Here is a 27,540-nt window from a genome sequence, read left to right as displayed (position 1 = left end):
ATTCATAGATAAAGCTTATGTGTCTTATTTTGAATTCACAGTTACCTAAGGCTGAATTCCCAGGAACTCCAGGGGCCATGGCAGACCTATTTGTATATCTTTTGGACATTTGAAACCAAAAATAGATCCAGAATGTCTTCTCCCTCTGTACCGCCCCCCCCCCCCCCCCATAGAGCTATATTAACTGCCTTCTCCTGCTGTCTGGACCTTCTGTTTCTTCCCTCTCTCCTTCTTCCCTCCCCCTTTTCTTTTCTCATCTTTTCTTCTTCCAAGTATAACTATTGTGGGATCTACCAGGATAAGATGGCTTTTGGCCCACCAAAACCCTATAATCTGTTACAAGAGATAAAATGTGTAGGCAAATAATTGAATTACCAAATGAAATGCCGTAAGTATTATAGAAAAAATACTGGTGCCATGTATTTCAGAGACAGGAGAGATTATTTCTGTTTAGGAATTCAGAGACTGTGTTGGCTTCATGAACTCTTCACATGTCACCTGTTCCATGGGGAAGAAGTGGAAAAAGTACTAGACTTATAGCTAGAGGACCAGTGGAAGGGTGGCATTGAAAAGATGCCAGTTGTTCCAAAAGACATTCTAGGCAGGGGCAACCAGTATGAATTAAAGTACATAGATAGGACATAATCAGTCATTATATGAAACCTATTTTTAAAAAAAGGTAATTAAGAAATATTCTTTTATATTCTGACTTATTTAGAATTTTTCAAAAATGCTATTACATTTGAGAATAAAACCCTGCCAAAGAAAAAGAGAACAAAAATGAAATAAAAGGGCTGATTTTTCTCCTTGTACCTTTTTAAGAATATTGAAAATTAGCAAGAACAATTTCTCTTTCTGTGTTTTTCTAGGTCCTCTAAAACTTGTGCCCTATTTTGTGCATGTGAACATATGTGTAATTAATTATTTCTGGTACTACAATTTTTTCTTTGTCCTACTGTCTTTGGGAGTCAGTATTTGTTACCATTTTGGAATCTCTGCTTTTTTATATCACTATACCTCTTGCCCTTTATCTGAACAGTATTCTTGTATTAATTCGGTTTAATCTTAAAATAGGTTTTTTGACACATCATCTTTAGGTAAAGTAATGAAAACTTTCCTAAAATTTTTTAATATAAGCTGTTCCCAAGCCATATTCCCTCATCTTTTATTTGAATGTATTATTTGAACATCAGTATGGGACTTTATGCTCTTTGTATTAAATTTCATCTTATTGGTTCTAGCTCTTCATTTCAGACCACAGTTTTGGTTCCTGTTTGTATCATCTAAACATTCTTTCAAAAATTAAGTCATTCGTAGTTAAGATAAACATGCCTCTTATGTCTTCATCTAATCATTGATGGTAATAAATTCATCTCTGTAGAGTGTTTTCAGTGTAGTCCTCACCATATTTCTGTTAGGTTGGTATGCTTTAAATGATTCATCAATCCATCAGATATTTGCTGAGTGCCTGCTGTGTTTCAGGCACGATGTTAGACAGTGGGCATGATGAACTCAATAAGACAAGATTCCTGCCCTCAAGTTTTCAGTCTAGAGGGGAAAGTTACACCAGCAAATCATTAACTTCCAGTGCACTTTTCCTCCAGGAGAGGTGTGCATAGAGTGCTATCATCCCTACTTTTCTTTGAGGATAGCATATGTAATTTGCCCTTAATCAAATAGCTAATAAGGGACAGACTCTGGGTTCAAATTAATATCTTTTGACTTCCAATTCTGTGGTCTTCCTGTTAAACTACCTAGGGCCAGGCCAGGCCATTAGAGACAGGTTCTCTGTATTCTATAAACTCTTAGGACACTGTTATTTTTCAAGCACATGAAAACTATTTCTGTTGTTATTTTCCATTTGCTGTCTTATAGTCCTCAGTATTTAAAGGGTCTCCATTTTCTTTGTACACAGTCATACCTGTGTTGTAGCTAAGAACACCACCTTATTATTGATGTACTGACTGGGATTACTGCCCTGTTATTTTGAGTTGAATCAGTCAAATTCAAGAAATAGGATAGTACCAGTACTAAACTAAGTAAACTAGTTGTAATGACCCCTTTCCTGTCTCTTACACTTACAGTTACAGTAGTTTCACTTCTCTCTCTTAAACTGTCTTTCCCTAATGAAGAAGTTCTTCTCTAGATTATCTGTCATAAATAATACTTATTATTCTATGGTTCTCAGCAGAAGATAGAGCATTTATAGGGTTTTATAGCATACTAAGAGGACTATTCCTGCCCTCAGGAAACTCATTCTCCATAGATAACCAAGACTAGTATCTCTGGTACTATGCTAGGATTATGTAATTGGTAGAGTCTTACATTTTCAGGGGAATGTGAGTGGATTCCATTGGTGAGGCAACAGGGATAACTTTATTATATAACCCTCTTATATTGCGTGTTTATTTAATTATTTTAGTTTCTAGAATATTCTTATCAGGAGCTCTAAGCTCTGTATTTGCTTTTTCTTCCCTTATTACATAAGTTAGAGTATGTAGTAACAACTAAATAAGATAATCATACCACAGTTATTTGAAAATACGGCTTAGAGTATATATACATACATTTATATAAATATATATGTATGTATGTAAGTGTGTATATAAATATATATATTCCTCCTCTCTGATTAGATGACTTCCCAGAATCTACAGGAGTAAAGCGAATTGTACAAGCCTTGAATGCCAATGTCTGGTCCAATGTGGTGATGAAGAATGGTAAGTAATGTGGGGCTAAAGTCATTTTTTTCCCCCTGTTCCTTGTAAGTTTTAAATTATTCGGATACATGTGGAACTGTTAGGATTATTTGAAATCTATAGATTTATTCCAATTTCAAGTCCCTGGTTGAAGGAAGAGCCAAAAGTAGCATTTCTAGGAATTTTTAATACATGTTAATAGTTAATTCATAGGAATTTAGAGGTTGCCTATAACATGCCCAGCATTGTCTTTGGCTTTGAGAAATACCTCCAAAATTGTAAGACATGGACTCTATCATTAGGAAGCACCTATCCCAGCTGTGGAATCCAAGTGTACACTTTTCAAATGCCAGGTAACTATGCAAGACAGTCTATGATAAGCGCAGAATGATTGATGCAGGCAGTAAGTACACAGAGTCAGAGATGGGGCCATTGTGTTAGGCTCAAGTACATGGAGAGAGCTTCAGGAAGAAAGTGGGTGCTGATGGTAGTTATCATGAGATAGTCAAGATTTAGGTTGATGAAAGGGGAGAATGACAACCAGAGGAGAAAGCATGGCATTCATAATAATGTTCTAAGGTCACTAGCAGAATCTTACTTACCAGTTGGAGCTAGCTTAGAGAGGGGCCTGAATGCTAGGCAGGAGAATTTGGGCTTTTTCCTGCAGGAATTGGTAAATCACTGGAGATTTTTTAACAAGGGAGTGATACAAAGAAGTTGGCATCTTTGAAAGGTTAATGTCATGGTGGTGTGCAAGAAGGTTCTGGCAGTTGAAGGAAGTCAAGGTAGAGTCTGAGGTGAGGAAGACCAGAGCTGTGGTAGCAGCTCAAGAGTGAGGTGTTTGGCCTGGGCTAATGTGGTGGCAGTGGCCATGGGGCTCTGGAAAGCTGGATCTGAAATGCAGTCGGAAGCGGGTAGACTAGTTGGCACACACTAACCTCTTGTAGTCTGCATTAGTTTGCTAGGGCTTCAGTAACAAAACACCATAAACTAGATGACTTAGAACAACATGAATTTATTGTCTCACGGTTTTGAAAGACAGAAGTCCAAAATTAATGTGTCCTCTGGGCCATGCTCCCTCTGAAGGTGCTAGGGAGGGATCTATTCTAGGACTGTCTTCTAGCTTCTGGTAGTCCCTTGGCTTGTGGCAGCATAACTCCACTGTGTGCCTATCTGTGTCTAGATTTCTTCTTTTTATAAGGACAACAGTCTTATTGAATTAGAGGTCCACCCTACTGCATTGCAGTATGACCTCATCTTAACTGATTACATCTGCAATGAAACTGTCTCCAAATAAGGTCACATTCTGAGGTACTGGAGGTTAGAACATCAAGATATGAATTAGGTGAGAGGGATACAATGCAATCCATAGCATAGTCCTTTAGGAATTGCTGCCTGTGTAACATTTTTCTTTTTTGTAGCTGTTGGCCACCTAAACCAGTGTGCTATGCTAAGTGAAACACTACAGAAGGAAATGAGAAAAATATTTTACGGTGGACCTGCCATATCTTCCCTGAGATAAAGGGTCAAGTGGAAGATCAGTTTTACAGAAGTAGAATATTTCACCTCAATTTTTGGTAGTCATTTGAGTGTTAGGAGAGATGGGCACCCTTTAGCTTGCCTGAAGTCTGATCTAACCCTTGTTATCATTGGAGAAGGTCCTTTTGGCATAATAAGATATTTCTTCCTCTTCCTCCCCTTACTCCTTCCTCCTTACCCCTTTTTTCTTTCTAGAAGGAATCTAATTTGTCTGTTATATTGAATTGCAAAGATATTAGATTTTATTGTATTGCTGTAGCAGTCAAAATAAGGTCCTGATAGATCTAGAAGAAATAAGGAGATTTTACCCTATGTTGTTATCTCTCTGTTACCAAAATAAACTCATATTAAGGGTTGGTCCTTCTCATTCATTCATTCATTCAGCAAATCTTTGCTGAGCATTTATTTACCATAGTGAGGCATTGCTCTAAACTGTCTAAACTATAAAAATAAGTTTAAGATTTAGTACATAAACTGGATCAATTAAGAATAAAATTATAATCAGTGGTGCTTCTTACATCATGAGAACTATTTTCAGAAAATCTTATTTGGCTTCAATAATTTTTTGAAAAATCTGTCTCCCAAGTTCATACATTAAAAAAGTACTGCCTTGTACATTTGTGACTATAAATTTGGAAGCTAGACTGAACACACTTTATTACTTTGGAAGTATGGTCAAAGGTGTTTTCTGAAAAAAATGCCACTCTACTTGTTTTAGGCATTAAACAATATTCATAAAAGAACTGCAGAGCAAAGAGGCATACTGTGGATTTTTCATGGTTCTTTGCCCTGAAGCGTCTTTGCTTTCTTCTTTTTTCTCTACAGTGCTGGTACATTGGTTTACTGTTAACCAAAACCCAAAATTTTGCCATTAGCTTAATCCCATGTTTAAGAGGATCCTGGCCTGTGTGGTATGAAGGAAACTTAACTATCTTCTCTCTAGGAGAAGCCTGGAATATGGAAATACAATGACATTTGAAAGTAACCCAGGTCTTAGGAATTATAAAGAACATCCTTATAGAGCCCTGCATCTTACTTTAGAGACAAAACTCTGTGTGGATAGATGGTGGATCATCTTACTTTTCACAGGAAGGTGACCTACCCCTTGTGCTGTGGAGCCTCACTTTCCTGGTGATCTGAGTGCCTGGTGAACTGTGCCTTCCTCAGCAGGCTTTTCTTGAATGTCTCAATGTTGTCTGTCAGCAAGTACTCAGACTGGTTTATTTGTTTAGTGGATCTCTGTCCTCTCTACTCCTATTTCTCTTTCATTTTTCCTGCTTTTTTCTTACTTTTAAAAAAAAACTGTGGTTAAATATACATAAAATTTACAATTTTAACTCTTTATTTTTTTTTTTAATTTTAGAGATGAGGTCTCACCATATTGCCCAGCTGACCTCGAACTCTTGTGCTCAAGCAGTCTTGCCTCAGCCTCCCAAGTAGCATTTTAACTACTTTTAAGTGTGCAGTTCAGTGGCAGTATGTACATTCACATTGTTGTACAACCATCGCCACTCAGAAAACTTTTTAAACCAAAAAGTTTTTTAAATAAAAAGGTTTGTTGACAAAGTAAGAAAAGACAATAGAGGTATTGGATGGATACCTTTTTCAGGACACTAATGACTGATTTTTTTTGTTGTTGTTTTGGTTAGAAAAGTTACTGTAATCACAACTGATCCTTTGGGATTTTATGTTGGGAAATTACACAATACCAATTGATTATTTGGGATTATGTATTGTCTAGTATTTATCGAGCAGTAATGAAACAGTTAGATTATGCCATGCTGGTCTTTAATTTTGTATAATTGCAGAAAAATATTTGTTCAAAACACTTTTAAAAAATCCATTTAAGGCTGGTTATGGTGGCTCACACCTACAATTCTGGCACTTTGGGAGGCCAAGACAGGAGGATCACTTGAGGCCAGGAGTTTGAAACCAGCCTGGACAACATAGTGAGAGACGCAATCTCTACAAAAAAATTAAAAAATTAGCCAGGTATGGTGGCATTCACAGAAGTACTGGCTACTTGGGAGGCTGAGGCAGGAGGATGGCTTGAGCCTAGGAGTTGGAGGCTGTAGTGAGCTATGATCCTATCACTGCACTCCATCCTGGGTGACAGAATGAGACCCTATCTCTTAAAAAAAAAAAAAATCTGTTTAAATGTGCTCAGTTTGAAAAAATAATTCCAATTCTAGTAAGGACTGTGGAAATTTAGCTGTTAGGACAAATAGAACTGAAAACATACACATCTGACTAGGGTTTTATTTCTTTGCAGTTTTTTTGACACTTGACATTCAAAGGTCAAATATTTAATCTGAAAATCTAGTTGATTAAAAACCTAGAAATGAGTAGCTTTCTCCACCAAGATAAAGTTTTCCTACATGGGAATTCATGATTTAATGAGTACTTATTATAAGTCTGAACAACATAACTGGTTATAGGATATCTTTATAACTTTTTTCCTTTAGTTTCTTAAAAGTTAATTTAAGTCCCAGTGTGGTGGCTCACACCTGTAATCCCAGCACTTTGGGAGGCCGAGACAGGAGGATCACTCAAGGCCAGGAGTTCGAAACCAGCCTGGGGAACATAGTGAGACCCTGTCTGTACAAAATTTTTAAAAAACTAGCCAGAAGTGGTGCTGCATGCCTGTAGTCCTAGCTACTCAGGGGGCTGAGATGGGAGGATCATTTGAGCACAAGAATTCAAGGTTGCAGTGAGCTGTGAACATGCCACTGTATTCTACTCCCGTCTGGGCAACAGAGTGAAACCCTGTCTCAAAAAAAAAAAAAAAAAGTTAATATATAAGCAACCAAAGAAAAAATAGATGAATTGGGCTTCATCAAAATTAAAACTTTTGTTCTTCAAAGGACACTACAGGAAAGTGAAAGATAGCCCTTGAAATGGGAGAAAGTATTTGTAAAACATGTATCTGATAAGGATCAGCAGAATATATCTAGAATGTAATAAAGAATTCCTACAACCCAATAATAAAAGGACATAAGCTAGTTAAAAAGTGGCAAAGAATTTGAGTGGACATTTCTCCAAAACAGATACGCAGATGACCAGTAAGCACATGAAAAGATGCTTGACATCATTAGCATCAGGGAACTGCAGATCACAACTAGAATGAGATACCACTTCACACCCACTAGGATGGGTAGGAGCAAACATTTTCTGCCCAGTTTAGACTTAGCACACATACAAAAAGATGATAACCGGTGTTGTTGGGGATGTGGAGAAAGTAGAACCCTCATATACTGCTGGTGGGAATGTGAAACGGTGCTACAGCCACTTTGGCAAAATAGTAGTTGCTCAAAAAGTCAAACATAGAATTGCCTGCCATATGACCCAGCAGTTCCAGTCCTGGATATAAACCCAAAGGGACTAAAAACGTGTATACAAAAAATTGTGTACAAATGCTCATAGCAGTATTATTCATAATTACCAAAAAGTAGAAAAAAGTGCTGAAAACAAAATTTGGCATAGCATGAGCTAGGTGTGTAATCCTAGCACTTTGGGAGGCCGAGGTGGGAGGATTGCTTAAGCCCAGAAGTTCGAGATCAGCCTGAGCAACATAGTGAGACCCTGTCTCTGCCAAAAATAAAAAAAAAAAAATTAGCCATATGTGGTGGCACCTGCCTGTAGTCCCAGCTACTCAGGAGGCTGAGGCTGGAGGATCACTTGAGCCCAGGAGTTTGAAATTGCAGTGGGCTGTGATGACACCACTGTACTCTAGCTTAGACAACAGAGAGAGACCCTGTTTCAAAACAAAACAAAATGAAGCATGGATGCATGCTACAATGTGGATGAACCTCAGAAACATCATGATAAGTGAAAAAAGCCAGGCACAAAAGGCCACATATTGTAGGACTTCATTTATATGAAATGTCCAGAGTAGTTAAATTCATAGAGATAGAAAGTAGATGAGTGGTTCCCAATGGCTGTTAGGAGGGGTTGCTAATGGGTATGGAGTTTCTTTTTGGGGTGATGAAAATGTTCTGGAATTAGATAGTGATGATGGTTGCAAAACCTTGTGAATATACTAAGAACCACTGAATTATATACTTTTAAAAGGCTGGATTTTATGATATGTGAATGATACCTCAATAAAAAGAAAAAGGAAGGAAGGAAATGTTACCACTAATGGTGGTAATAATGGTAATGGCAGGAGGGGTGTTGGTGGTGTTAGAAGAAGGGGAAGTGTAATCTTACTAATAGCAGCTGCTTGCATACCTGCATTATCTTATTTAATCCTCAAAATATCCCCATGAGAAGTTCAAAGAGGTCAAGTAATTTCCCCAAGGCCCTATATAGCTCATCAGTTGTCAAACTTGTTTGCACATTGAAATCACTTGGGAAACTGTAATTACCTGGGACGGTTTTAAAACCTGTGCTGTCTGGGCCTCTCCTAGACCATTTGTATGAGAAGGGAGGGGCAGCTGCAGTATTTTTTAAGTGCCTCAGGGATTTAAATATGCAGCCATGGTTAAGAGCCACTGACATAAATGATAGTTATCTGGTTCTAACTTGTAAGAGTCTGTGCTTAATCCATGGGAGTAAATTCGGGATTTTGAAAGCCACATTAGCTCCCTGGCTGACCTGCTATCTCTCATTCTTAACTCCTGTAGTATTCATAGGTGACTCCTCTGACTTGCAAAGCCAGAGGAAGAAAGCAGGACTATGCCCATTATAGAGTTACTTACAGGGAAGGGTAAAAATAATGGACACTCGTCCTCCATACTTCCTCTGTGCTTGTTTCTAGGGTGGTTTAGTATCATGTAAAGGTCACCAGTGCTGTGTTAAATGGCCTTCCTTGAGATGTGAAAGGAATAATACAGCCTTTATAAGTAGCAAATTGTGTAGGGGCCTAATTTAGACTCTGGGTATATCTGGGCCATTTGAGCTCTCTTCTGTTGACTTCAAATCTCTCTCTGGTCCACAGTTTAGGTTCTGGTTTCAAGTGTTCATTCATTCATTAAAAAAAATGATTATTGAGCACTTGCTGTGTGCTTGGGATATATCAGTGAACAAAATGAAAAAAATTTTCATCTCTGGGGAGCTTTCATTCTGGTGAGAGGCTATAGTCAGTAAATAAGGTTGGGTGCGGTGTCTCACGCCTGTAATCCTAGCACTCTGGGAGGCCCAGGCAGGAGGATCACTGGAGCCCAGGAGTTGGAGGTTGCAGTGAGCTATGATGATGCCACTGCACTCTACCTGAGGTGATGGAGTGAGACTCTATCTCTAAATAAATAAGTAAATAAATAGATAGATGGTGATCAAGGTAGGTCTTCTTGCGAGTTTGAGATGTGAGCAGGGAGATGAGATATTTCACCATGTGGATAGCTGGGGTAAGAGTACACCAGGCATAGGGAGTAGCTACAGCAAAGGCGCTAAGGTGAGATTATGCCTGATGTTTTTGAAGAATATCAAGATGCTCACTGTGGCCGAGGAGGAGAGAAGTTCAGAGAGGTAATGGAGGACCAGATTATTTAGGGTTTCATAGGCATCATAGTAATGTTGACATTATTCAGGGTAAACTAGGAAGCTATTGCAGAGTGTTAAGTAGAAGAGTGACATGATCTGACTTAAGGTCTAAGAAGATCTCTCTGGCTACTGTGTGGACAATAGATGATGAGGATGAGAAGGAACCAAGATCTCTTAGGAGGCTAGAGCTGTGTCCCAGGTGAGAGATAGTGGCAGCTCAGATGAAGGTTGTAGCAATGGAAAGAGTAAGAAAAGGTCAAATTCTGGATGTATTTTGAGGTAGAGCTGGCATGATTTCCTGATGGTTTGGATGTGAGGTTTGAGAGAAAAAGAGAGGGAGAGAGTAGTTAAGGAAGACTCCAGGATTTGGGCCTGAGCAATTTGAAAGATTGGTTGCCATCAACTTTAATGAGGAAGCTGCAGATGAATCAAACTTTGAGGGACAGGGTGACATATCAGTAATTCAGTTTTGGACATGTTCCGTTTGAGATGCCTACTAAGCTTTCAAATGGAGATGTCAGGTAGCCAGTTGGATAGATGTGTGGAGTTTGGGAAGAGATATATACATATATATATGGCATTCAAAACCTTGAGTCTGGATGTGATCACCAAGAGGGTAACTACAGTAGATAAAGAGGACCAAGGACTCAGCCCGGGAACATCCCAATGTCAACAGGATAGGGAGAATAGAAGGAACCAGCAAAGAAAACTGAGAAAGAATGGGTAAGGAGGTAGGAAAACCAAGAGAGGGTGGAGTCCTAGAAGCAAAAGTGAAGAATGTCTCAGGTGGAAGGAGTGGTCAGCTATGCCAAATGCTGCTAATAAGTCAAGTTAGATGAGAACTGAGAGTTGACCTTTGGGTTTAGCAATATGGAGGTCATTAGTGATCTTGAAGAGCAGTTTCGGTGAAGCAGGTTTAAGAAAGATTGGGAGGAGAGTATAGGAGATAGCAACTATAAAGTACTCTTGAAAATTTTTGCAGGAAAGGGAAGCAAAGAAATAGGAGCTGGTGAAAAAAGTGTAGTCGAGATTTTTATTTTTTAAGATGAGAACAAGAGCAGTATGTTTGTAAGCTGTTGGGAAAGATCCACTAGAGAGTGAAAAACCGATGAAGTAGGAGAGAGAAGGGAGACTTGCTGGAGTGATGTCCTAGAGTAGGTGGAGGGGATGGGCTCTAGTGTACAAATGGAGGGACTGGCTTTGCACAGAAGGAGGAAGTAAGTCTAGAAAGAGGTGGGAATGGCAGTGTGTGGGTACAGATGTGGCTAGTGGGGAGATGTGGCATGGGATCTGTGGTAGTTTCTTCTGATTGCTTCAGTTTTCCCAGTAGGGTAGGAAGCCAGGTTATCAAGTGAGAGCAGAAGGAGGAGGTAGCATTACGATTTGAGGAGAGAGGAGAAAATGTGAAATAGTCATCTGGGACAGTGAGAGAGTGAATGAGCCTAGGGATGTAAAGTGTGATCGCCAGGCAGCATTAAGGGGCCCACTTGAAATCTGGGATTATAAATTTAAGGTCAGGCAGCATGATTGTGTGTGTGTGTGTGTGTGTGTGTGTTCCTGTGTTCGTTCCTCAGCTACCTTAAGCTACGTGGGTGCAGGCAAGGAGTAATCAGTTTGCTTTTACCAAGCAAGTGTATCACAGCAAGGGAGAGACAAGGGATTCGATAGTATACGTAAGACATTAAGTATAATGATTGGCCATGGAATTTAAACTGAGTAAAGAAGGAGAGAGTGGAAATCAACAGGGAGTGGATCAGTGAAAAGGTGGTAGTTTCAAGGTCCTGGTAGAGTTGAAGGATAGTTGGGTTGAGGCACTATAGGGAGGGAGGGAGGGGGTGGAAGAACATATGATACATGAAGTTGAGATTATGGCAGGGTTGTAGTTATGGTAATAATAAGGTCTTGGGTGTGACCCTGTGAATACATGGCAGAAGTAGGATAGAGGACATCAGTGAATCAGGAATTCAATGAACAGAAACTCAGATTGTTGGAAGGATCATCTATATATTGAACTTGCTAAGAATTAAGACACTTGCCTTCTAAATAAAGATAGTCTGAGAATAACAGTAGGCTTTTATATTCAGAGGAGATTTTAGGAGTAATTTAATTAGTGATTCTCAACTGAGACCCAGTGGAATGCATATCACATGCTACACATGCCCTCTGAAGATATTGATTTACCTGACTCCCATGAAGGATCACTTAACTATTTAGCACTATTACCTGTGGTTGATAGGATGTACTCTCTCAATTGCATTGGATAGAAAACTGTTAGGAACTTTTGAGCTAGTCTTTTTCATCCAGTATAGGAATGGCTTCTGTGGCATCTTTGCCAGTTGATCATCCAACATTTTTGGTTGAATGCTTTAAATAATAGATATCTCAGTACTTTGCAATGTAGTCTTAGAAGCACTTAATTGCATAGAGAGGCTGGGCATAGTGGCTCACACCTGTAATCTCGGCACTTTGGGAGGCCAAGGCTGGAGGATTGCTTGAGGCCAGAAGTTTGAGACCATCCTGGGCAATATAGCAAAACACCATCTCTACAAAAAAATTTTAAAATATTAGCCTGGTGTGGTTGTACACATCTGTAGTCCCAGCTATGTGGAAGGCTGTGGCAAGAAGATCACTTGAGCCCAGGAGTTTGAGGCTGCGGTGAGCTCTGATTGTGCCACTGCACCCCAGCTTGAGCAGCAGTGGGAGACTCTGTCTCTAAAAAAAAAAATAATAATTACATAGAGAAATTAAAGAACTATTTTGTTAGTTCTCAGCAGATAGAGTATTTTTTTTATGCTAGTAGTTTGGGGAAAGGATATTTATTTTACTTTGTGTAGTAATGCTGAGAACAGTGGTGAAAATTTTATCTGTCAATGATGTATTTTCCCCAATTTCTACCCTATTACTACCTTTCATTTTGATCACTCTTCTTCCTCGTCTCCTTAGGAGGTGAATAAAGTTCCAACGGAACTGGAAGAGATTTAGCTCAGGGCGACTGAAATGACCAAGGGAATGGGAAGAATGGGGACTGTCTAAGATAGTAAGTGTGGAGAAACCAAAGCTGAGAAGAAACTTAATAGGAAGCTGTATTACAGAGTATATGTAAGGCAAATATGGACTTGATTTCCCAAATCTCATATTGCTGTAACTCAGGGACATTCCCTAAAGCTTAAAATGGTTTACCAATTACAAATAAAAATGGAGAGATTACTGAACATAACAGGCAGTAATTTATGGAATACATTACACTAGGAGATGATCCAAGTAGGAAGTATAGATATGGTTCAAAAGGGGCTACCATGAATTCTCATGGATGACAGTTGTACCTAATTCAAGTTAAGAAGTTACTTGGCCTAAACTTTTGAAAGCCTATTATCTTGGAGAGCAGTCTTGTTTTTCTTCCCAATATTTTTTCTACTAGATCTTCTACTACTTAGGTTGACCCAAATTACATGTGTTTGTGTTTTATAGAACTTAATAAGGGGAAAAAATAGATAAAATTAAAAAAAGAATAAGGGGCATTGTTTTGTTTGGTGTGATAATATATGTGAATTAGCCAAGTGAAAGCATTTAAAACATAGAATCTTCATGTGTGTATCTGGTATGGCTTCTTCCTTTTACAGATAGGGGAAAAAAGGTCCCAGGGAGGGGAGGTAACTTGCCCATATAAATTAAAAAAAAAAAAAAAAAGTGAGTTATTAGCTAAGGTGGGACCAGAAGGCAGGCATCCTGGCTAGGAGTGTTGTGTGTTTTTCCATTATAGTGTGTTGGTTTACATTATTGGCTGGTTAGAGAAACAAGCACAGAGTAGTTAAATAATTTACATAGGTTACATGGGAAATCCTTGGCAAAGCCAGATGAGTTCAGTGGCTACAGAACTCCCTCTAGCCTAGGTGCTCTGGCATGAATAAGATTTTAATGAGACTAACTGGAAGTAATGATGATATCTGAAATTTGGGGCTTTTTTGTTTATTGTCCTTAAATAAATCCTTCTAAATAGGCTGTTCGGAACGGTGTTGATACTAACTCTTTCCCAGTGTTTCTACACTTAATCCAAAGTACAGATAAGGCTCTGGGAGAGTTAGTTTAATAAATACTTTTGCATTCCTTGTGAGTGAAAGATAGTTTATTTTTAATTATTTTACTTAGAGTTACAACAGATTGTTATTCTCTTCAGTTGGGGTTATGACTCTTATTTGTACATAGTAGGTGCTGTTAATTTTTTTACTTAATAGTGAATTTAAGAGCAAGCAGGTCTAATTATAGTATGATAAGTAGTAGGCAAATATTATACTAGAAAGAGATTTGTAAATCTTCATGATAGACATAACTTCCGTATTAACTTATAATTTAGTTTTATATTCTTGACTCTACCAATGTCTTATTTCATAAGCTAAAGCATGCATTCTTAACAGGGGCATTATTCCTCCCAAAAAGGTAAACATTGATTCTTGGGGGACCTAAAATTTTACTTTTTTTATGTATAAAGCACAGTTAAATGTATAGTACACAAACATATATATAGTATATCTGTGGTATCAATATTTTAATGGGGAAGGTATGTCACAATTAGGGAAAAAAATGTCTAAAAGGACTCCTGAGGGGGGCATAATGAATGGTTGAGAAACACTAAACTGAAGGATATAGTTGCATATATTAAGCTCTACCCTAAAGGAAATCCAGAAACCATTGTATTCATTGTTAAGTTCAAACTTCTAGGGAAGTCAGTTTCCACTGTGTGTTAAAGGGATGATTTCAGATGGTCCAGGAAATGAAGTGGTTAGGACTACCTTTACAGTTGACCAGTGCTTTTTAGATATCTCCAGCCATATCAATTTGTTTACTGTATAACTTTTCCTATATTGCCTTTCCTTAAATTTCTTCAACCTGAAAGTCTGGCTGTAGCTCAAGGAAAGGGATATAGATAAAATCTTAGCTGCCTAATTGAGTTACCCATAGCCCCTATCAGAGCCTAGTTTATGGCTGTGGAAACCAACCATTTGGGTCTGTCATTTATAATTTGACAATGTCCCTTTATCGTCATCGTGAAAGGAGAAACTGTGGGTCAATGCTTTTTGCCCAAAGTGACAAATTCTAAAAGTTGATTTCTTATCGCCTTCCCCACACCTTGTTCTCCAGTGATATTGTCTTGTCTCTCAATTTGTCTGGTATGTCAAAAGCCTCATTGCAAGCCCAGATGATCTAGGTATCTCACATTGAATACTGTGCCTTGAACTTGGGAGGCACATGGCGTGAGTTGGTTTTAAGCACAAGGAAAAGAAGATGGTTACTAGAAGCCTGATGGGTTGTGGTTTTTTGTTTGTTTTTTCAGCATAGATTGTCACTTACTGTTTCACATCGGAAGGAAAGTAGCGTTATACACAGCGTCCTTGTTTAAAGTGTCAGTTTAATGTTAACCCAAGGCTCTGTCTCCATCTTTGTCACCTGAGCACTGGTGAGTGCTGTGGGGTGTTTATTCTGCACTGGTGGTGTTACCAAAAGCTCAGCATTTCTCCTGGAGGCCACATCCGAAGAATGAGAACATGTGGTTTGAGGAGAAGGAAAGAGAAGTTTATTACTTTGCTGGCAAAGGAGGAAAATGGTAGACTTTTGTTGGGAAAATAGGCTAAGAGACGTGAAAGGTTTCAGGAGTTTTGCAGGGCTTTGCCTTGAAGGACTCTGTGGGTGTGTTAGTTCACAGACTAGAAGCTGCTCCCAACAGAGGAGGCATTGTCAGAGGACATCTGCACAGCAGTGTTTCTTCGATGCTGCAAGCCATCGCCTTAAGTTTTTTTGCACAGCAAAAGCTTGATTTGGGCCCTGGCTGAGAAGCTGATTAAAATCCCTGCCCAGCAGATAACGTGCAGCTGGAACTATCTTAAACTTCAAGGGTATTCCTACTTCACTCCTGACCACATGTCTCTGTATTTAGAAAAGTAGATTAGATTAGTATACAGACTCAGTGTTCCTACTTTATACATTTTTATCTTTAATTTGTACACTCAGCTAGGTCTGTTTCTAACTTAGGGCTTAGAATGCTTATCTTAGAAAAATTCTGTAACATCTATTCTTATAGACAGAATTAGGTAAGGGTCCCTTGAAACCTTTGGGGAGCCTGAAAACCTCAACAAATGAGCTGTACACATAATTCTTTAACCAAGGACAACTATTTGCTGTAACAATAAATACTGATGTAGGATTGCACTCGGTGCCTTACAGCTCATGGGAATGCTGGAGGACTCCTGACTCCCCTATCACTTTAAACTGCACTTTGTCTCTGTCTCTGTTATTTCTCTGTCTCTATTATTTCCAAATCTTTTGCAACGATCCTGCCCGGGACCTGTTTTGGTGGGAGAGTAGCTAACTCCCAGCAGACTTTTGTCTCAAAATCCAAATTTCCTGAACATAAGCAGAAATACAGAGCTCTTAAAAAGGAGGGCCCTCAGTTCTAGGCTACTGTGTTAATGATTCTAATTGTCCCATCTCTGCTGAAGACAAAGCCTGTGACCTCTGCCCACCTGGGAGGCTGGCACCTACCTGGGATTGCTGAGCTATGTCCTATAACACAAAGAACAAAAGACATTTCTCCAAGTCCCTCCAGACTACCTGCCTGAGGCAGGGATGCAGGCTTCAGTTCCTAAAAAGAGTGAGGAAAGTTTTAAAGAGACAGAAAACATCTTTTTGTCGTCTTTTTTTTTTTCCCCTGGGCCATTCCCTCTGTTACATTGGCTCTTGGGTACTCAGTGAGTCTTCTGACAAATACCACCATGGAATGAAGGCAAGGAAGGGAAATGCTGTGATCTTTTACTGTTTCTAATCAGCGAAGGAGGGATTAGACTAAATAAATGTTACAAAGTTGTGACTTTGATCCCCCAGTGGTAAGCAACAATTGTAGAGATTGGATTTCAAAAGCCCTGAGAGTTTACTTTCAGTTTATTTATTATAATTTAATCCCCAGTAATACAGGTGGATGACAATTAAGTCAAATTTTAATAGTAGAAATAATTCTTTCATATGGCAGTTTTCTGTTTTCCCATTATAAATGTGAAGAATTGATCATCTATTAATGTGTGTCCCCCTACATTTACTTAGTAACAAAATTCCAAGGAAGAAATCCCGGATTTCAGTTCAAGAAATCATTTGCAACTGATGTACAGAGCAGTGGTAGGAAATGAGTACCTTTAATGTAAATTTTTTTCTAAATGATGACCAAATAAGAATTTGAATCTAATGTTAGAGAAAATGGAACAACATAAAATTAGTGAGAGGAAGAATGGTTAATGAAGGTTTTAGTCCAGTCTGCCTCTGCCTCTATGACCTTGGGAAAATGGCTTCATGTCTCTGGACCCCAGCTTCCTACTCTCTAGGATGTGTAGAACTCTGGGATAGTGTAGTGATACTAACATTACTTTCTATGAAATTGAGTTCCTTGGGTCAAAGTGAGTTGCTCCTCTTTTAACCCAGCATCTAATATTGTGGAACTGAAAGAATGATTTCAGTACACTTTGACAGTTGTCTAACTGTGAATGTTATAGTCAAAAATAAAATAAATAAGATAATGTTGATTTCTATTTATGTGTGCATATGTATGTGTGTATACAAGGCATAATTTGGTGAAGGAGATTGTGTTTAAGAGAAAAAGGGGAAGAGAGAACTGTGAAAAATTGAAGATAGGAGGGAATAAATGTATGAGTAAAATCATGAGACTTTGTTTTTAAAAATCACCCTTTAAATTATCCGTAAGCACCATGAATGATGGGAAAATAGTCACCATGGGCTGGGTGTGGTGGCTCACGCCTGTAATCCTAGCACTCTGGGAGGCCAAGATGGGAGGATTGCTCTCAGGAGTTCGAGACCAGCCTGAGCAAGAGCAGGACCCTGTCTCTACAAAAAAAAAAGAAAATAAATCAGCCAGATGTGGTGGTGCATGCCTGTAGTCCCAAGCTACTTGAGAGGCTGAGGCAGGAGGATTGCTTTAGCCCAGGAGTTTGGGGTTGCAGTGAGCTATGACCATGCCACAGCACTCTAGCCAGGGGGACAGAGCTAGACCCTGTCTCAAAAAAAAAAAAATAGTCACCCTGGAGGCATTCCTCTTCTGCTGCCACCTTGCAAAAACATTTTTAGTACTCTTCCTTTGGATTTATTTTTAGAACAGGTTATGAACCACATAAAAAAGCTGTCTTTTTCTTCACAGTAAAGTCTTGTTTCAGTGTTCTCATTACTTCCCATGCTTGGTTCTGAATGATGTTTGACTTGATTCTAAACATTCCTTTCGGGATTTTCAAGAGTGTGCTTCAGGCTCTGGAGATAGGACTTTACAGCAGAACCATTATTGGAATTAGAGTAAAGCTTTCCTTTACAACTTTGGACAACACACTACTCATCCTGATGTTTAGTTCAGTTTATTAAGAATTCGTGTGTATGTGTGCATAGAAAAAACAACTAGGAAGGCATTTACCAAAATATTAATTGGTATCTTTGGTGATTTAATTTTCTTCTTTATACTTTTCTCTATGTTCTAAATTTTCTAAAATGAACATAGTACTTATAATCAGGAACAAGAAAAATATAGTCTTGCCACTTTCTGATTATGTTCATTATATGTTAAAGTATTAGCAGAAACAGTTCTTGACTTATGAGCAGACGTCCCAGGTGTCACAGGGAGACTGGAGATTCACTTTCCTGAATCTAAAGGCATTCATATAACCAGATATAGTGTTTCTTTAAATAAGTGCTATTTTTAATAATATAATTCAAAGTTTTCCACTTTTTAAGCATGAGTTTAGTGAAAGAGAAATAAATCAATTCTTCTGATTCTTTTATGATTAAAAAAACATTTCATTTTGACAAACATAAGTAAAATGTAATATAAAAGTGTGGGCTTATTCTCTGATACTAGTGAAATCATTTCTGATGGAGTATTTTCTTAATAAGAATTTTTTACCCAAATAGTATGGTGTGATTTAAGAATATCATTCAAAAATAGGTACAGCTTCTCTATGTAAACTGAAATATCTTAGTCGTAGTTATAGTATTATGATTTTGGTCATGTTTATCATATGGGTGGAAAAGAACACGTTCATGATAAAAGGAAAATATTTTGTGCAGAGAGCAAGGAGATATAAAGAAAACTTAAAGTATGGAAAAAACTTGCACTTCTTAAGATGATGCCAAATAATTGCTACTTTAAAGAAATAAAAAATAAAATATGAATTATTACCTTATAGGTCTTATAAGGCATTTTGGGGGCTGTTGTCATGGAAATTCTTAACACTTGAGTAGTATATATAAACACTTCTTTACGTAGCTGATACTTGCAGCCATTGTCTGAGAGTCATATTAGGCAGTCATTGGATATTTCAGCACACCCCCTGTATGTTTAGCACTATGCTGGGAGCTGTGGAATGTAGAAGAACCATTAGGCTACTGTCCATGTCTGCAAGGAGTTTATACAATAGTTGAGGACAGCAGAGAGATTCAGGATAAGTATTTATACTAGCATATTCTGTAAAGGGCCACTTGAATATCAAGGACACAAAGGCAAATGGCACTGAGAGAGAGGTGATTACAGGCTAAAATCATCTAGAAAAGTTTCCCAGAGTAGGGAGAGTATATTTTTAGTGTTAACAAGCAGGAGTGATTGAATCTTTTAAATGTTTTTATTCTCTTTTTTATTGAAAATCTTTTCAAGTAATGACTTAAAACTGGAGGATTTCAGCCAGAATTTTCCTGTCCAAGTTAGATCTGTATCAGTGGTTCTCAATTAGAGGTGATCCCCCCACCCCCGCCAGGGGACATTTGGCAATCTTATAGGCATCTGGTGGGTGGAGGCCAGGGATGTTCAGGACATCCCCCTTCTGCCACCCACATACACACCAAAGAATTCTCCAGCCTAAAATGTCAATTATACTGGCTGGGTGGTGGCTCACATCTGTAATCCTAGCACTTTGGGAGGCTGAGGCAGGAGGATTGCTTGAGGCCAGGAGTTCAGGAGCAGTCTGGGCAACATAGCAAGACCCCCATCTCTACAAAAAAAAAAAGTCAATAATACTGAGATTGAAAAACCCTGATATGTGTACTTGAGGGATAATGAAGTGATTAGTGGGATCTAACCACCTGTCTGCCACTACTTTTATGTGACCAATGCCTCCAGGACAGGACTGGGCTGGGATCAGTTAGTAAGTGGCATATGATTAATTATTTAGTCCTGAGTTCAGCTTAGTTTAGTGAAAATCATAGTCTAACCCAGGGACATAATGAAGAATTACTGACAAAAGAGAACTATATATGAATGAAAAACACCTTTTTGCACTTGACCCACGTTTATGTGGTATCCAGTATTTATACATCGAGACATTATATAAGACATTGTACATGTCTCAACTCTTTACATGTTACCAAGACCTCTGGGCTTAATTGGAAAGAGTATGGAACTTAGAATTGGAGAGTCCTAGATTTCAAGTTCTGGTTCTAGCTATGTGACTTTGGACAAGTTACTTAATCTCTCTGAGTTCCAGTTTATTCTGTAAAAGAGAAAAATAAGATAAATCCTCTGTAAAAGAGGATAATACAGTAAGTAAGATATTCGTTGATATCTATTTGTGTGCAGAGGGCTGTCTGAAAGTATCCACCCATGTAATCGTTATCGTTGTATTAACAATGGCAGGATACTTTCCGGGCAGCCCTAGTGTTTTTGTGTAGAAGGCTACTTTCTTGTGAGTATTAAAGCAGCATTGTATGTTGAGTATTTAAAATACTACTTTACGCAGATTTAGCACTCAGTAAATGTTAGCTACTATTATTAACCCTTACAAAAATTCTGCAAGGTATTGTTATACCCACTGCATAAATGTAGACACTGAGGTACAGAGAAGACATAAGTCGTATGAAACCTCACAGTAAATAGTAGAACTAGGATTCAAATCCATGCCTTTATCAAATCTACAAATTCATGTGCTTATCATATTGCCTTGATAAATAATGGAGAAGTAGGAGAAGAGCAGAAAACTTAAAAGGAAAAAAATCTTTAAAAAAAACTACTTTTCCCCTTTCCCCATACTAAAATTTCCCTTTTTGCCTAGGTTTTAAATTCTCTAATGTCTCATGTAATGTAAGACAAAATTGCTATGTGAAATGCATTTTATACTTCTAAAATAACAATGTGCTTTTAGATTTGTAAAGAGGTAGCCAACAATTTTATATATTTCAAATTTTCTTGAAACTTCTTATTAAAAAATAAATTATCATCCCTAAGGCTTAAGAATTTCCCATTTTAAATCTTTATACTAGAGGCTATAATTTTGTTTCTGATACTTACTGGAAGAACCTGTGCTAATGGCCAACACCACCAAATTTTTTCATGATACTTTAATTTTTATCTCTGATTCCACTGGTGCCAATGTACTAGACTACAGAAACTCAATCAGATGTTTATAGAACTGGAGTTTAATATACTTTTTATGCCTTCCAGAATAATTTATTTTACATCACTTAATAACTTGCGCTTTCTGCATCTGTAAAGTTCCAAAAGAAGAGTTTAGTAGGTGAATTTATTTATTCCTTCCTAGTATAGTATTTGGTGGCTTCAGTAAAACCATAGATGCTAGAGCCAATTTCAACAACTACCTGGTAAAGGAATAAATCCTTCTTAACAGGAATGACATTTCCATGCACCGAATCTTGGGAAGAAAAATCTAGCAAATAAGAAAAGATTTATGTAATTCTTTTCTATGAGAAGAATAGTTGTACAGTGGGCACATGTGGGCAGAATTTTAATAAACAACGGTCAGGCAAAATGGAGAGTTTTTTTTTAAAGCCATAAGTGTAGAAAATAGTTTTTTGAGCAACATTAATGTGCAAGCAGTCTGCTTTGGATAAACAAAAATGAATTATTTTTCTAATTGCATAAATTTGTATGTTTCTAACTTTCATAAAATATATAAACAGTAGAACATAATGAACTCTCTTCTTAGTTGACTAAATTCTCCATTGTTTATAAGAAAATACTGAGCAAAAGTCCTTCTAGTGGATTATAATTAGCCTGAAACCTGATCATAAACTCGTAGTCATCTGTGAATCTTATTAAAAGGATTCTGAAATTTAAGGTCCTTTTTTCTCGCTGTTAAGTAATTAAAAAAAAAAACCTAAGCCCAGCTAATTCCAAGTTACTGTTAAGAGATGCTAAAGACTGCCTCTTTACTTCATAAAATCACAAACCTCTAGAGTAGAAGGGACATAGCAACCAACTCATTTTATAAATCAAAAAATTGAGGCACAGAGAGATTGATTAATATGTCTAAGATCAAACAGGTAGGCAGAGCTAAGAATGAAAGCCAGGTTTTCTGACTACTATCCCCGTTCTTTCCCGCCATTTTGACTTTTTCATAATTTTATCCATTAGAATTGGAACATTAATTTTTTTTTCAATTTTTTTTATTGTGGTAAAATACATATAGCATAAAACCATTAAATTTCAAAAAAATCTCTTTGAATAGATGAATAATACATGCACATGGAACAAAAATCCAAAGGTACACAAAGATTTACAGTATACGGTAATGAGTCTAGCTCCCACTCCTAACTGCTGTCCATCCCAGTTCCCTCCTTGCAAGCAGCCACTGTAAAGAATGAGGCATTTTAAATAGACTGCTTTGGTCTAATAACATGCATAAACTGACATTGTATTGCATTATTCTTTATGAGTTGCAGTCTGGCCTGCCAAGTTTAGAGAATGCCCAACAGAGAAAAAACATAAGCTGTGGAATTGGAATATGGAGAGATTTATGAATTGGATTTGAAAATTACCCAAAGTCTAAGTTATTTCCAGTAATAAAAATGAGGGTTCTCTTACAGTGGTAGTTTATTACTCAGATATTGCCTTTTGTACAAATAGCTTAAAGTGTATTATAAGAGCTCTCATGTATCCTCATGACAGGTAAATCCCTGTCTGATGCTGTCTGTTGCATAACTACATTCAACTGCTTTAAAATCAATACCACATTGGCCAAAAGAAAGAAACATGTGGATGTTTGAATAAACATCCTCAGGCTCTGAAACTGTCAGTGTAGGGCACAGCATTGATCGACTTCTCTCAGGCCTCTGATCCTCAGCATCCTACCTTGATAAAACCTTAGTGCCCTGTCCTTGGATTGGGCACACCCAGGCATTTGGATGAGGAGGTGAAGGGGGCTCCAGGAGTACACGTGCCCCTGTGACCACCCTGCCACTGTTGAGGTTGCACCAGCCTCTTAGTGCTGTCCAGACAATGTAGCCTTAAAAGCATAGGTCCTGGGTTGATGGCCAGGCACAACCAAGGTTGTGCCTCCTTGGTTGAGAGGTCAGGCACAGAAAAGCTGCAGGCTATAACGCCCAGCAGGCCACAGCTGGGGCTTCATCCCAGTTGAAAAGGCAAATTTCCCCAGGTGAAAGGAAGAAGGAAGGAAATGGCAAAGTTTCTCTTTTTTGCTACCTCTGTGTGAGGAGTACTGACAACAGGTTTCTCCTGGCCGGGGAAAGGGTGTGGGAAGTTCAGAGGTGGTTTAGAGAAGAGAGATGAGAGTGGGTTCAAGGAACAGATGGCGAGAGGAAAGGTGAGATGGAAAGTAATTGTCTTTTTGAGAGAGTAGCTCTTTGCTTCTCTACTGTTAGACTCTTGGGTTGTGGTTTCCTATTCTACTCTAAGGCAATGATTTTCAAATTTCTCTGATCCTAAGATTCTCCTAGTACTTGCTAAAAGTTGAGTTTCCCTGGCCTCTGTCCTAAAGATGCTGACTCAGTCCGAGGTAGAGTCCTTGAATACTGGGGTAGTTTTAATAAGTGCCCCAGGTGATTCTGGGGACGACTGTGGGATCAAGGATGGCCCTCACACTTTCATCAGTTCAAGATGTTCTGCTCCAGATTTGTCCTCTGTTGTAAATACAGACATGAGTCCTGGGAGCCTTAACTGCAGATGGCTCGCTCATATCCAGATTAGCATGCATATTCCATCTCACCTGGTATTAATACCTTGGTGTTGATTTTTAAAAACATTTTTGATTGTTTAAAACAATGGAATATTAGTGCATAGTGACTGTGAAAACAGTAGTGCTGTCAATCTTTGCAAATAGAACCACTGAGTGGCCTTTTGTTTATTGTAATGGCCCTGCCTGGGCTAATAGTCTGTGATCTTAAAAAAATTTATTCAGAATTGAGAGTGTATGGTAATTGAAAATAACTTTTATAGTTAGAACTTTGATAATGAAGAAGTAGCCTTTGTTTCATCATCACAGTCATTTTAACAATTTAAATAAAATGTAATGAAAATTTTCAGTGATTAGTCTGTGATCCTAAAAAAATTTATTCCGAATTGAGAGTATATAGTAATTAAAAATAACTTTTATAGTTAGAACTTTGATAATGAAGAAGTAGCTTTTGTTTCATCATCACAGTCATTTTAACAATTTAAAATGTAATGAAAATTTTCAGTGATTTTGTTCTTTTTCTTCAGACAGGAACCAGGGCTTTAGCCTTCTCAACTCATTGGCCGGAACAAACCATAGCATTGGGTCAACAGAGACCTGTCACTCCGAGGTAAAGGTTTTCTTGGATCTTTTTTCTTCTTTGGCTTTAATTTCTCCTTGTCATTATGAATCTTTACACATTCATCATTTTTTCCTTTCCATTTTAAAGGTGGCAGAGAATATTAAAAATAGATGAAAGGAGAATCTAAAACAGCCCTATTATGCCTGGCACCTGTTGAGAGAAGGCTAATTCAGCTCTTGCTAAGGCAGTAAGCCCTTTCAAGATACTTGTAGTTTGCGTTGTTCCATGTTTTTTTGCTAAAGTGTTCTCTGAAATACGCTAGGATTTTCTTGGGGCATAAACTTGCCTCCAGGTTTTTAAATGGAAAATAAAATTGATGGTGCTTTTTATACTTCCTGTATAAAAGGCCCTGTACAAATCTGAGGCAAGGTCCCTGCCCTCAGTGAGCATAGAATCTGATCTCAGCCCCTGCCCTCAGGAAGTCTGGTCCAGGTGTACCTTGGGCAGCATGCGGGAACCAAGAGCACATTACTCAGTGCCACACTGTCCTTCTGGGGATCTTCATCAGCCTCTGAGATGTTTGTTATGATTGTATACATTCTTACATTTTGAATATAACATGGACCTTAAATGAAATGCACGAAAAACATGTTTTAATAGTCCGTTGCAAAATCATAACACTTTCTACTTCTTCCTTGAGGGAAAATACTCCTGGGTGAATTTTTTACCTTTTATTTTTTAATGTGATCTTACTCCTTCTTTCTTCTTTGCGTGCCTCTAGCTCCTATTACTGCTTCTCTAAAGCCAACCAGGGAATGAAAGTGTGAGCCCTTTGGGACTTAGTTCTGAAATAGTCGACTATTAAATTGTTGCTTCTGTGTATTTTCCTCAACAGCAGCCCCATTTGCCAGCAGCAGGTAGGACTGAATCCCTCTCTGGTCAGCGGGGAGGCGCATCTAACACAGCAGATGCTCAGGTCGACAGCATCGTGGGTAAGTAAGAGGAGCTCTGTGGAACTTGGACTAGGTGTCTGGGCAGAAACCATTCAGGGGGAAACTGGCTTGAAACACGGAGAAGAGAAGAAAATAATGTACCACAAATGAATATGAGCCTTGCCAATGGCTGTCAGAAAAAGGGAGAAGAATAAATACATAACAAACATGTGGGCACCATTTTGTCTTTGATTCTGCAGGATCTTGATTCAGATCATCTTAGCTAAGACAGAACCAAGGTGGAGAAATAGCTTTATAGCTCTGTATTCCGCAGTTTTTTCATAGTACTTAACAGTAGTCAGAATTGATGGTGACAACAATAATACAACTTTGTAAGTCCTTTCTCATCCTTTTAAAGTTCTTTTATATCCACTTCTTCATTTGGTTATGAAGTTTGGCAGAGAAGTTATTTTATGGAGATGAAGCTAAAGCCCAGAGAAGTTTAATACCTTCTAGCAAAAAGAGCCTGGGATAGAAACTAGAATCAAATCTACTGTCCAAAGCCAGAAAGTCAAGAAGCTTAGTTGACAATAACTATAAATATTCTTTTGTTGGGGAACTACTGATATCCCTACTTTTTCTGTATGCCACAGAAGGCTCATATACAGTAATAAATTTTTAGAACTATTTTTTATGATTATAAGGTAATCCATGTAGGAAACTCAAGTGATTAGTTATAGAAACATTTTACGATGGAAAAATTACGTATAATCTGTTTTTATTTCTGGTTTATTCAGCCTTATCCTATCAGTTGAATCCTTCCTATTGGCTTTTAAACCTGCTCTGCCATTAAAACAAACCATTAATCACACTGGAAGGGGTGGGGAAGACAGGAACTAACCTAAGTAGCTTTGGAAAACAGTAATCAGATTGGATACCGTGAGGCTAAAAACAAAAAGAACTGAACTCTACTTAGTAAATTTGTTTTTCACAGGGATATGGGTTAGCAATTCTGAAATTACATGTATAATTCCTAATCCTAATCACCTTATATAGTTGTCAGCTGTAGATGTGAAAATATTTGTTGTACAGTAAAACGTGGTATAAACTTTAGTCATTTATTGTTGAATCAGTGTACCTTAGTGGAGTGAGCGTGGCCTTCACAGTTGGAAATGCTTAAGTCTGAACACCCTTGCTGGCTGTGACCTCAAGCAAGTCACTTCAACTCTGAGCTTTCGTTTTCTTGTCTTTAAAATGGAAATAGCATTCCTTACCTCATTACAATGGTGTAAGGATAAAATAAGTTACTATTCATTTGTGAAGGCCGACCAGCAGCCAAGCAGGGTGAGATACCATGAGCTGTAAAGCTGGTACATATTGGGCCTTCTGTCATGGGTGACTTTCATCACAGCTAGCACTCATTGCCTTAGGATTCTGTGGATTTAGCACATATATAAATAATGTGACACATAATGTGACAAATCCTTATTTCAGATCCCATGTTAGATCTGGATATTCAAGAATTAGCCAGTCTTACTACTGGAGGAGGAGATTTGGAGAATTTTGAAAGACTGTTTTCAAAGTTAAAGGAAATGAAAGGTAATCAGATCCATTGTCTAACATGTTCCCATATCATTGCTCATATTTTATATGTAGTAGCATTTTATTTTGTAACTGCTAGATTGGATCCTGTGCTCTGATCTCAGCCATGTTGAAGAAACTTAGCTACCTGGGGGACTGCCATCCTCTGTTGGTAAAAAATTCCCTGGGGAAAATTTTTCTTCATTCTCTCTTGCCTCTTTTTCTTTGAATGTGTCTCATAAGATGGAATCTGTAAGATCCCTACCACTTTGCTCACGTCATTTCCATCTGGAATATTTGGAAGACTTAAACTTCCTAATAGCTGTAATGACTACACCATAAACATATGTCTTTGAAACCACCTCCCATCTTCTAGTCTTAGAACATCCATACACTCCAGATTCTCCTGTGCTGTCAGACAAATTTCTTAAGATATATTTTCCCCCTAGACAAGGCTGCGACGCTTCCTCACGAGCAAAGAAAGTTGCATGCAGAAAAGGTGAGACAATCAGTCAGGTATTTATTGAGTACCCACAAAAGGTCCAGTGCTATTATAATTACATGTCACACTTGTGTACTTCTAAAGGGTCTTAGTGTGAGCTTTTCATCACATATTAACTTATAACTAATTAAATATTTATACAATAACAATATAGTTGCTGCAGTCAAACCAAGATTTTTCAATTGTATGTTGAATGACATGGAACCTTCATTGAGACTCAGGATGTTTGCCTTCCTAACTATTGGGCCAGAAAACTCTTAGTTGTTTTGTTTTGTTATTACTAACACAA

General features: G+C 38.1%; 1 protein-coding gene across 2 annotated transcripts in view; it reads left to right on the top strand.

The window, feature by feature from the left end:
• Window positions 1-27,540, top strand: part of AAGAB (alpha and gamma adaptin binding protein) — a 45,938-nt gene that overhangs the window by 16,137 nt on the left and 2,261 nt on the right. Inside the window, exons 5-9 of one of the 2 annotated variants that reach the window (XM_045541577.1) lie at window positions 2,637-2,720; window positions 24,202-24,284; window positions 25,132-25,228; window positions 26,663-26,767; window positions 27,199-27,248. In XM_045541577.1, coding sequence (XP_045397533.1) covers window positions 2,637-2,720; window positions 24,202-24,284; window positions 25,132-25,228; window positions 26,663-26,767; window positions 27,199-27,248 — 419 coding nt within the window. The remainder of the gene's footprint in view (window positions 1-2,636; window positions 2,721-24,201; window positions 24,285-25,131; window positions 25,229-26,662; window positions 26,768-27,198; window positions 27,249-27,540) is intronic. The other variant, XM_045541587.1, reaches the window with a different exon arrangement.

This window comes from Lemur catta, chromosome 1 (assembly GCF_020740605.2).
Source record: "Lemur catta isolate mLemCat1 chromosome 1, mLemCat1.pri, whole genome shotgun sequence".
NCBI classification, from domain to species: Eukaryota; Metazoa; Chordata; class Mammalia; order Primates; family Lemuridae; genus Lemur; species Lemur catta.
The sequence above is the reverse complement of the archived record's forward strand: the minus strand, read 5'-3'. Positions and strand labels throughout refer to the sequence as shown.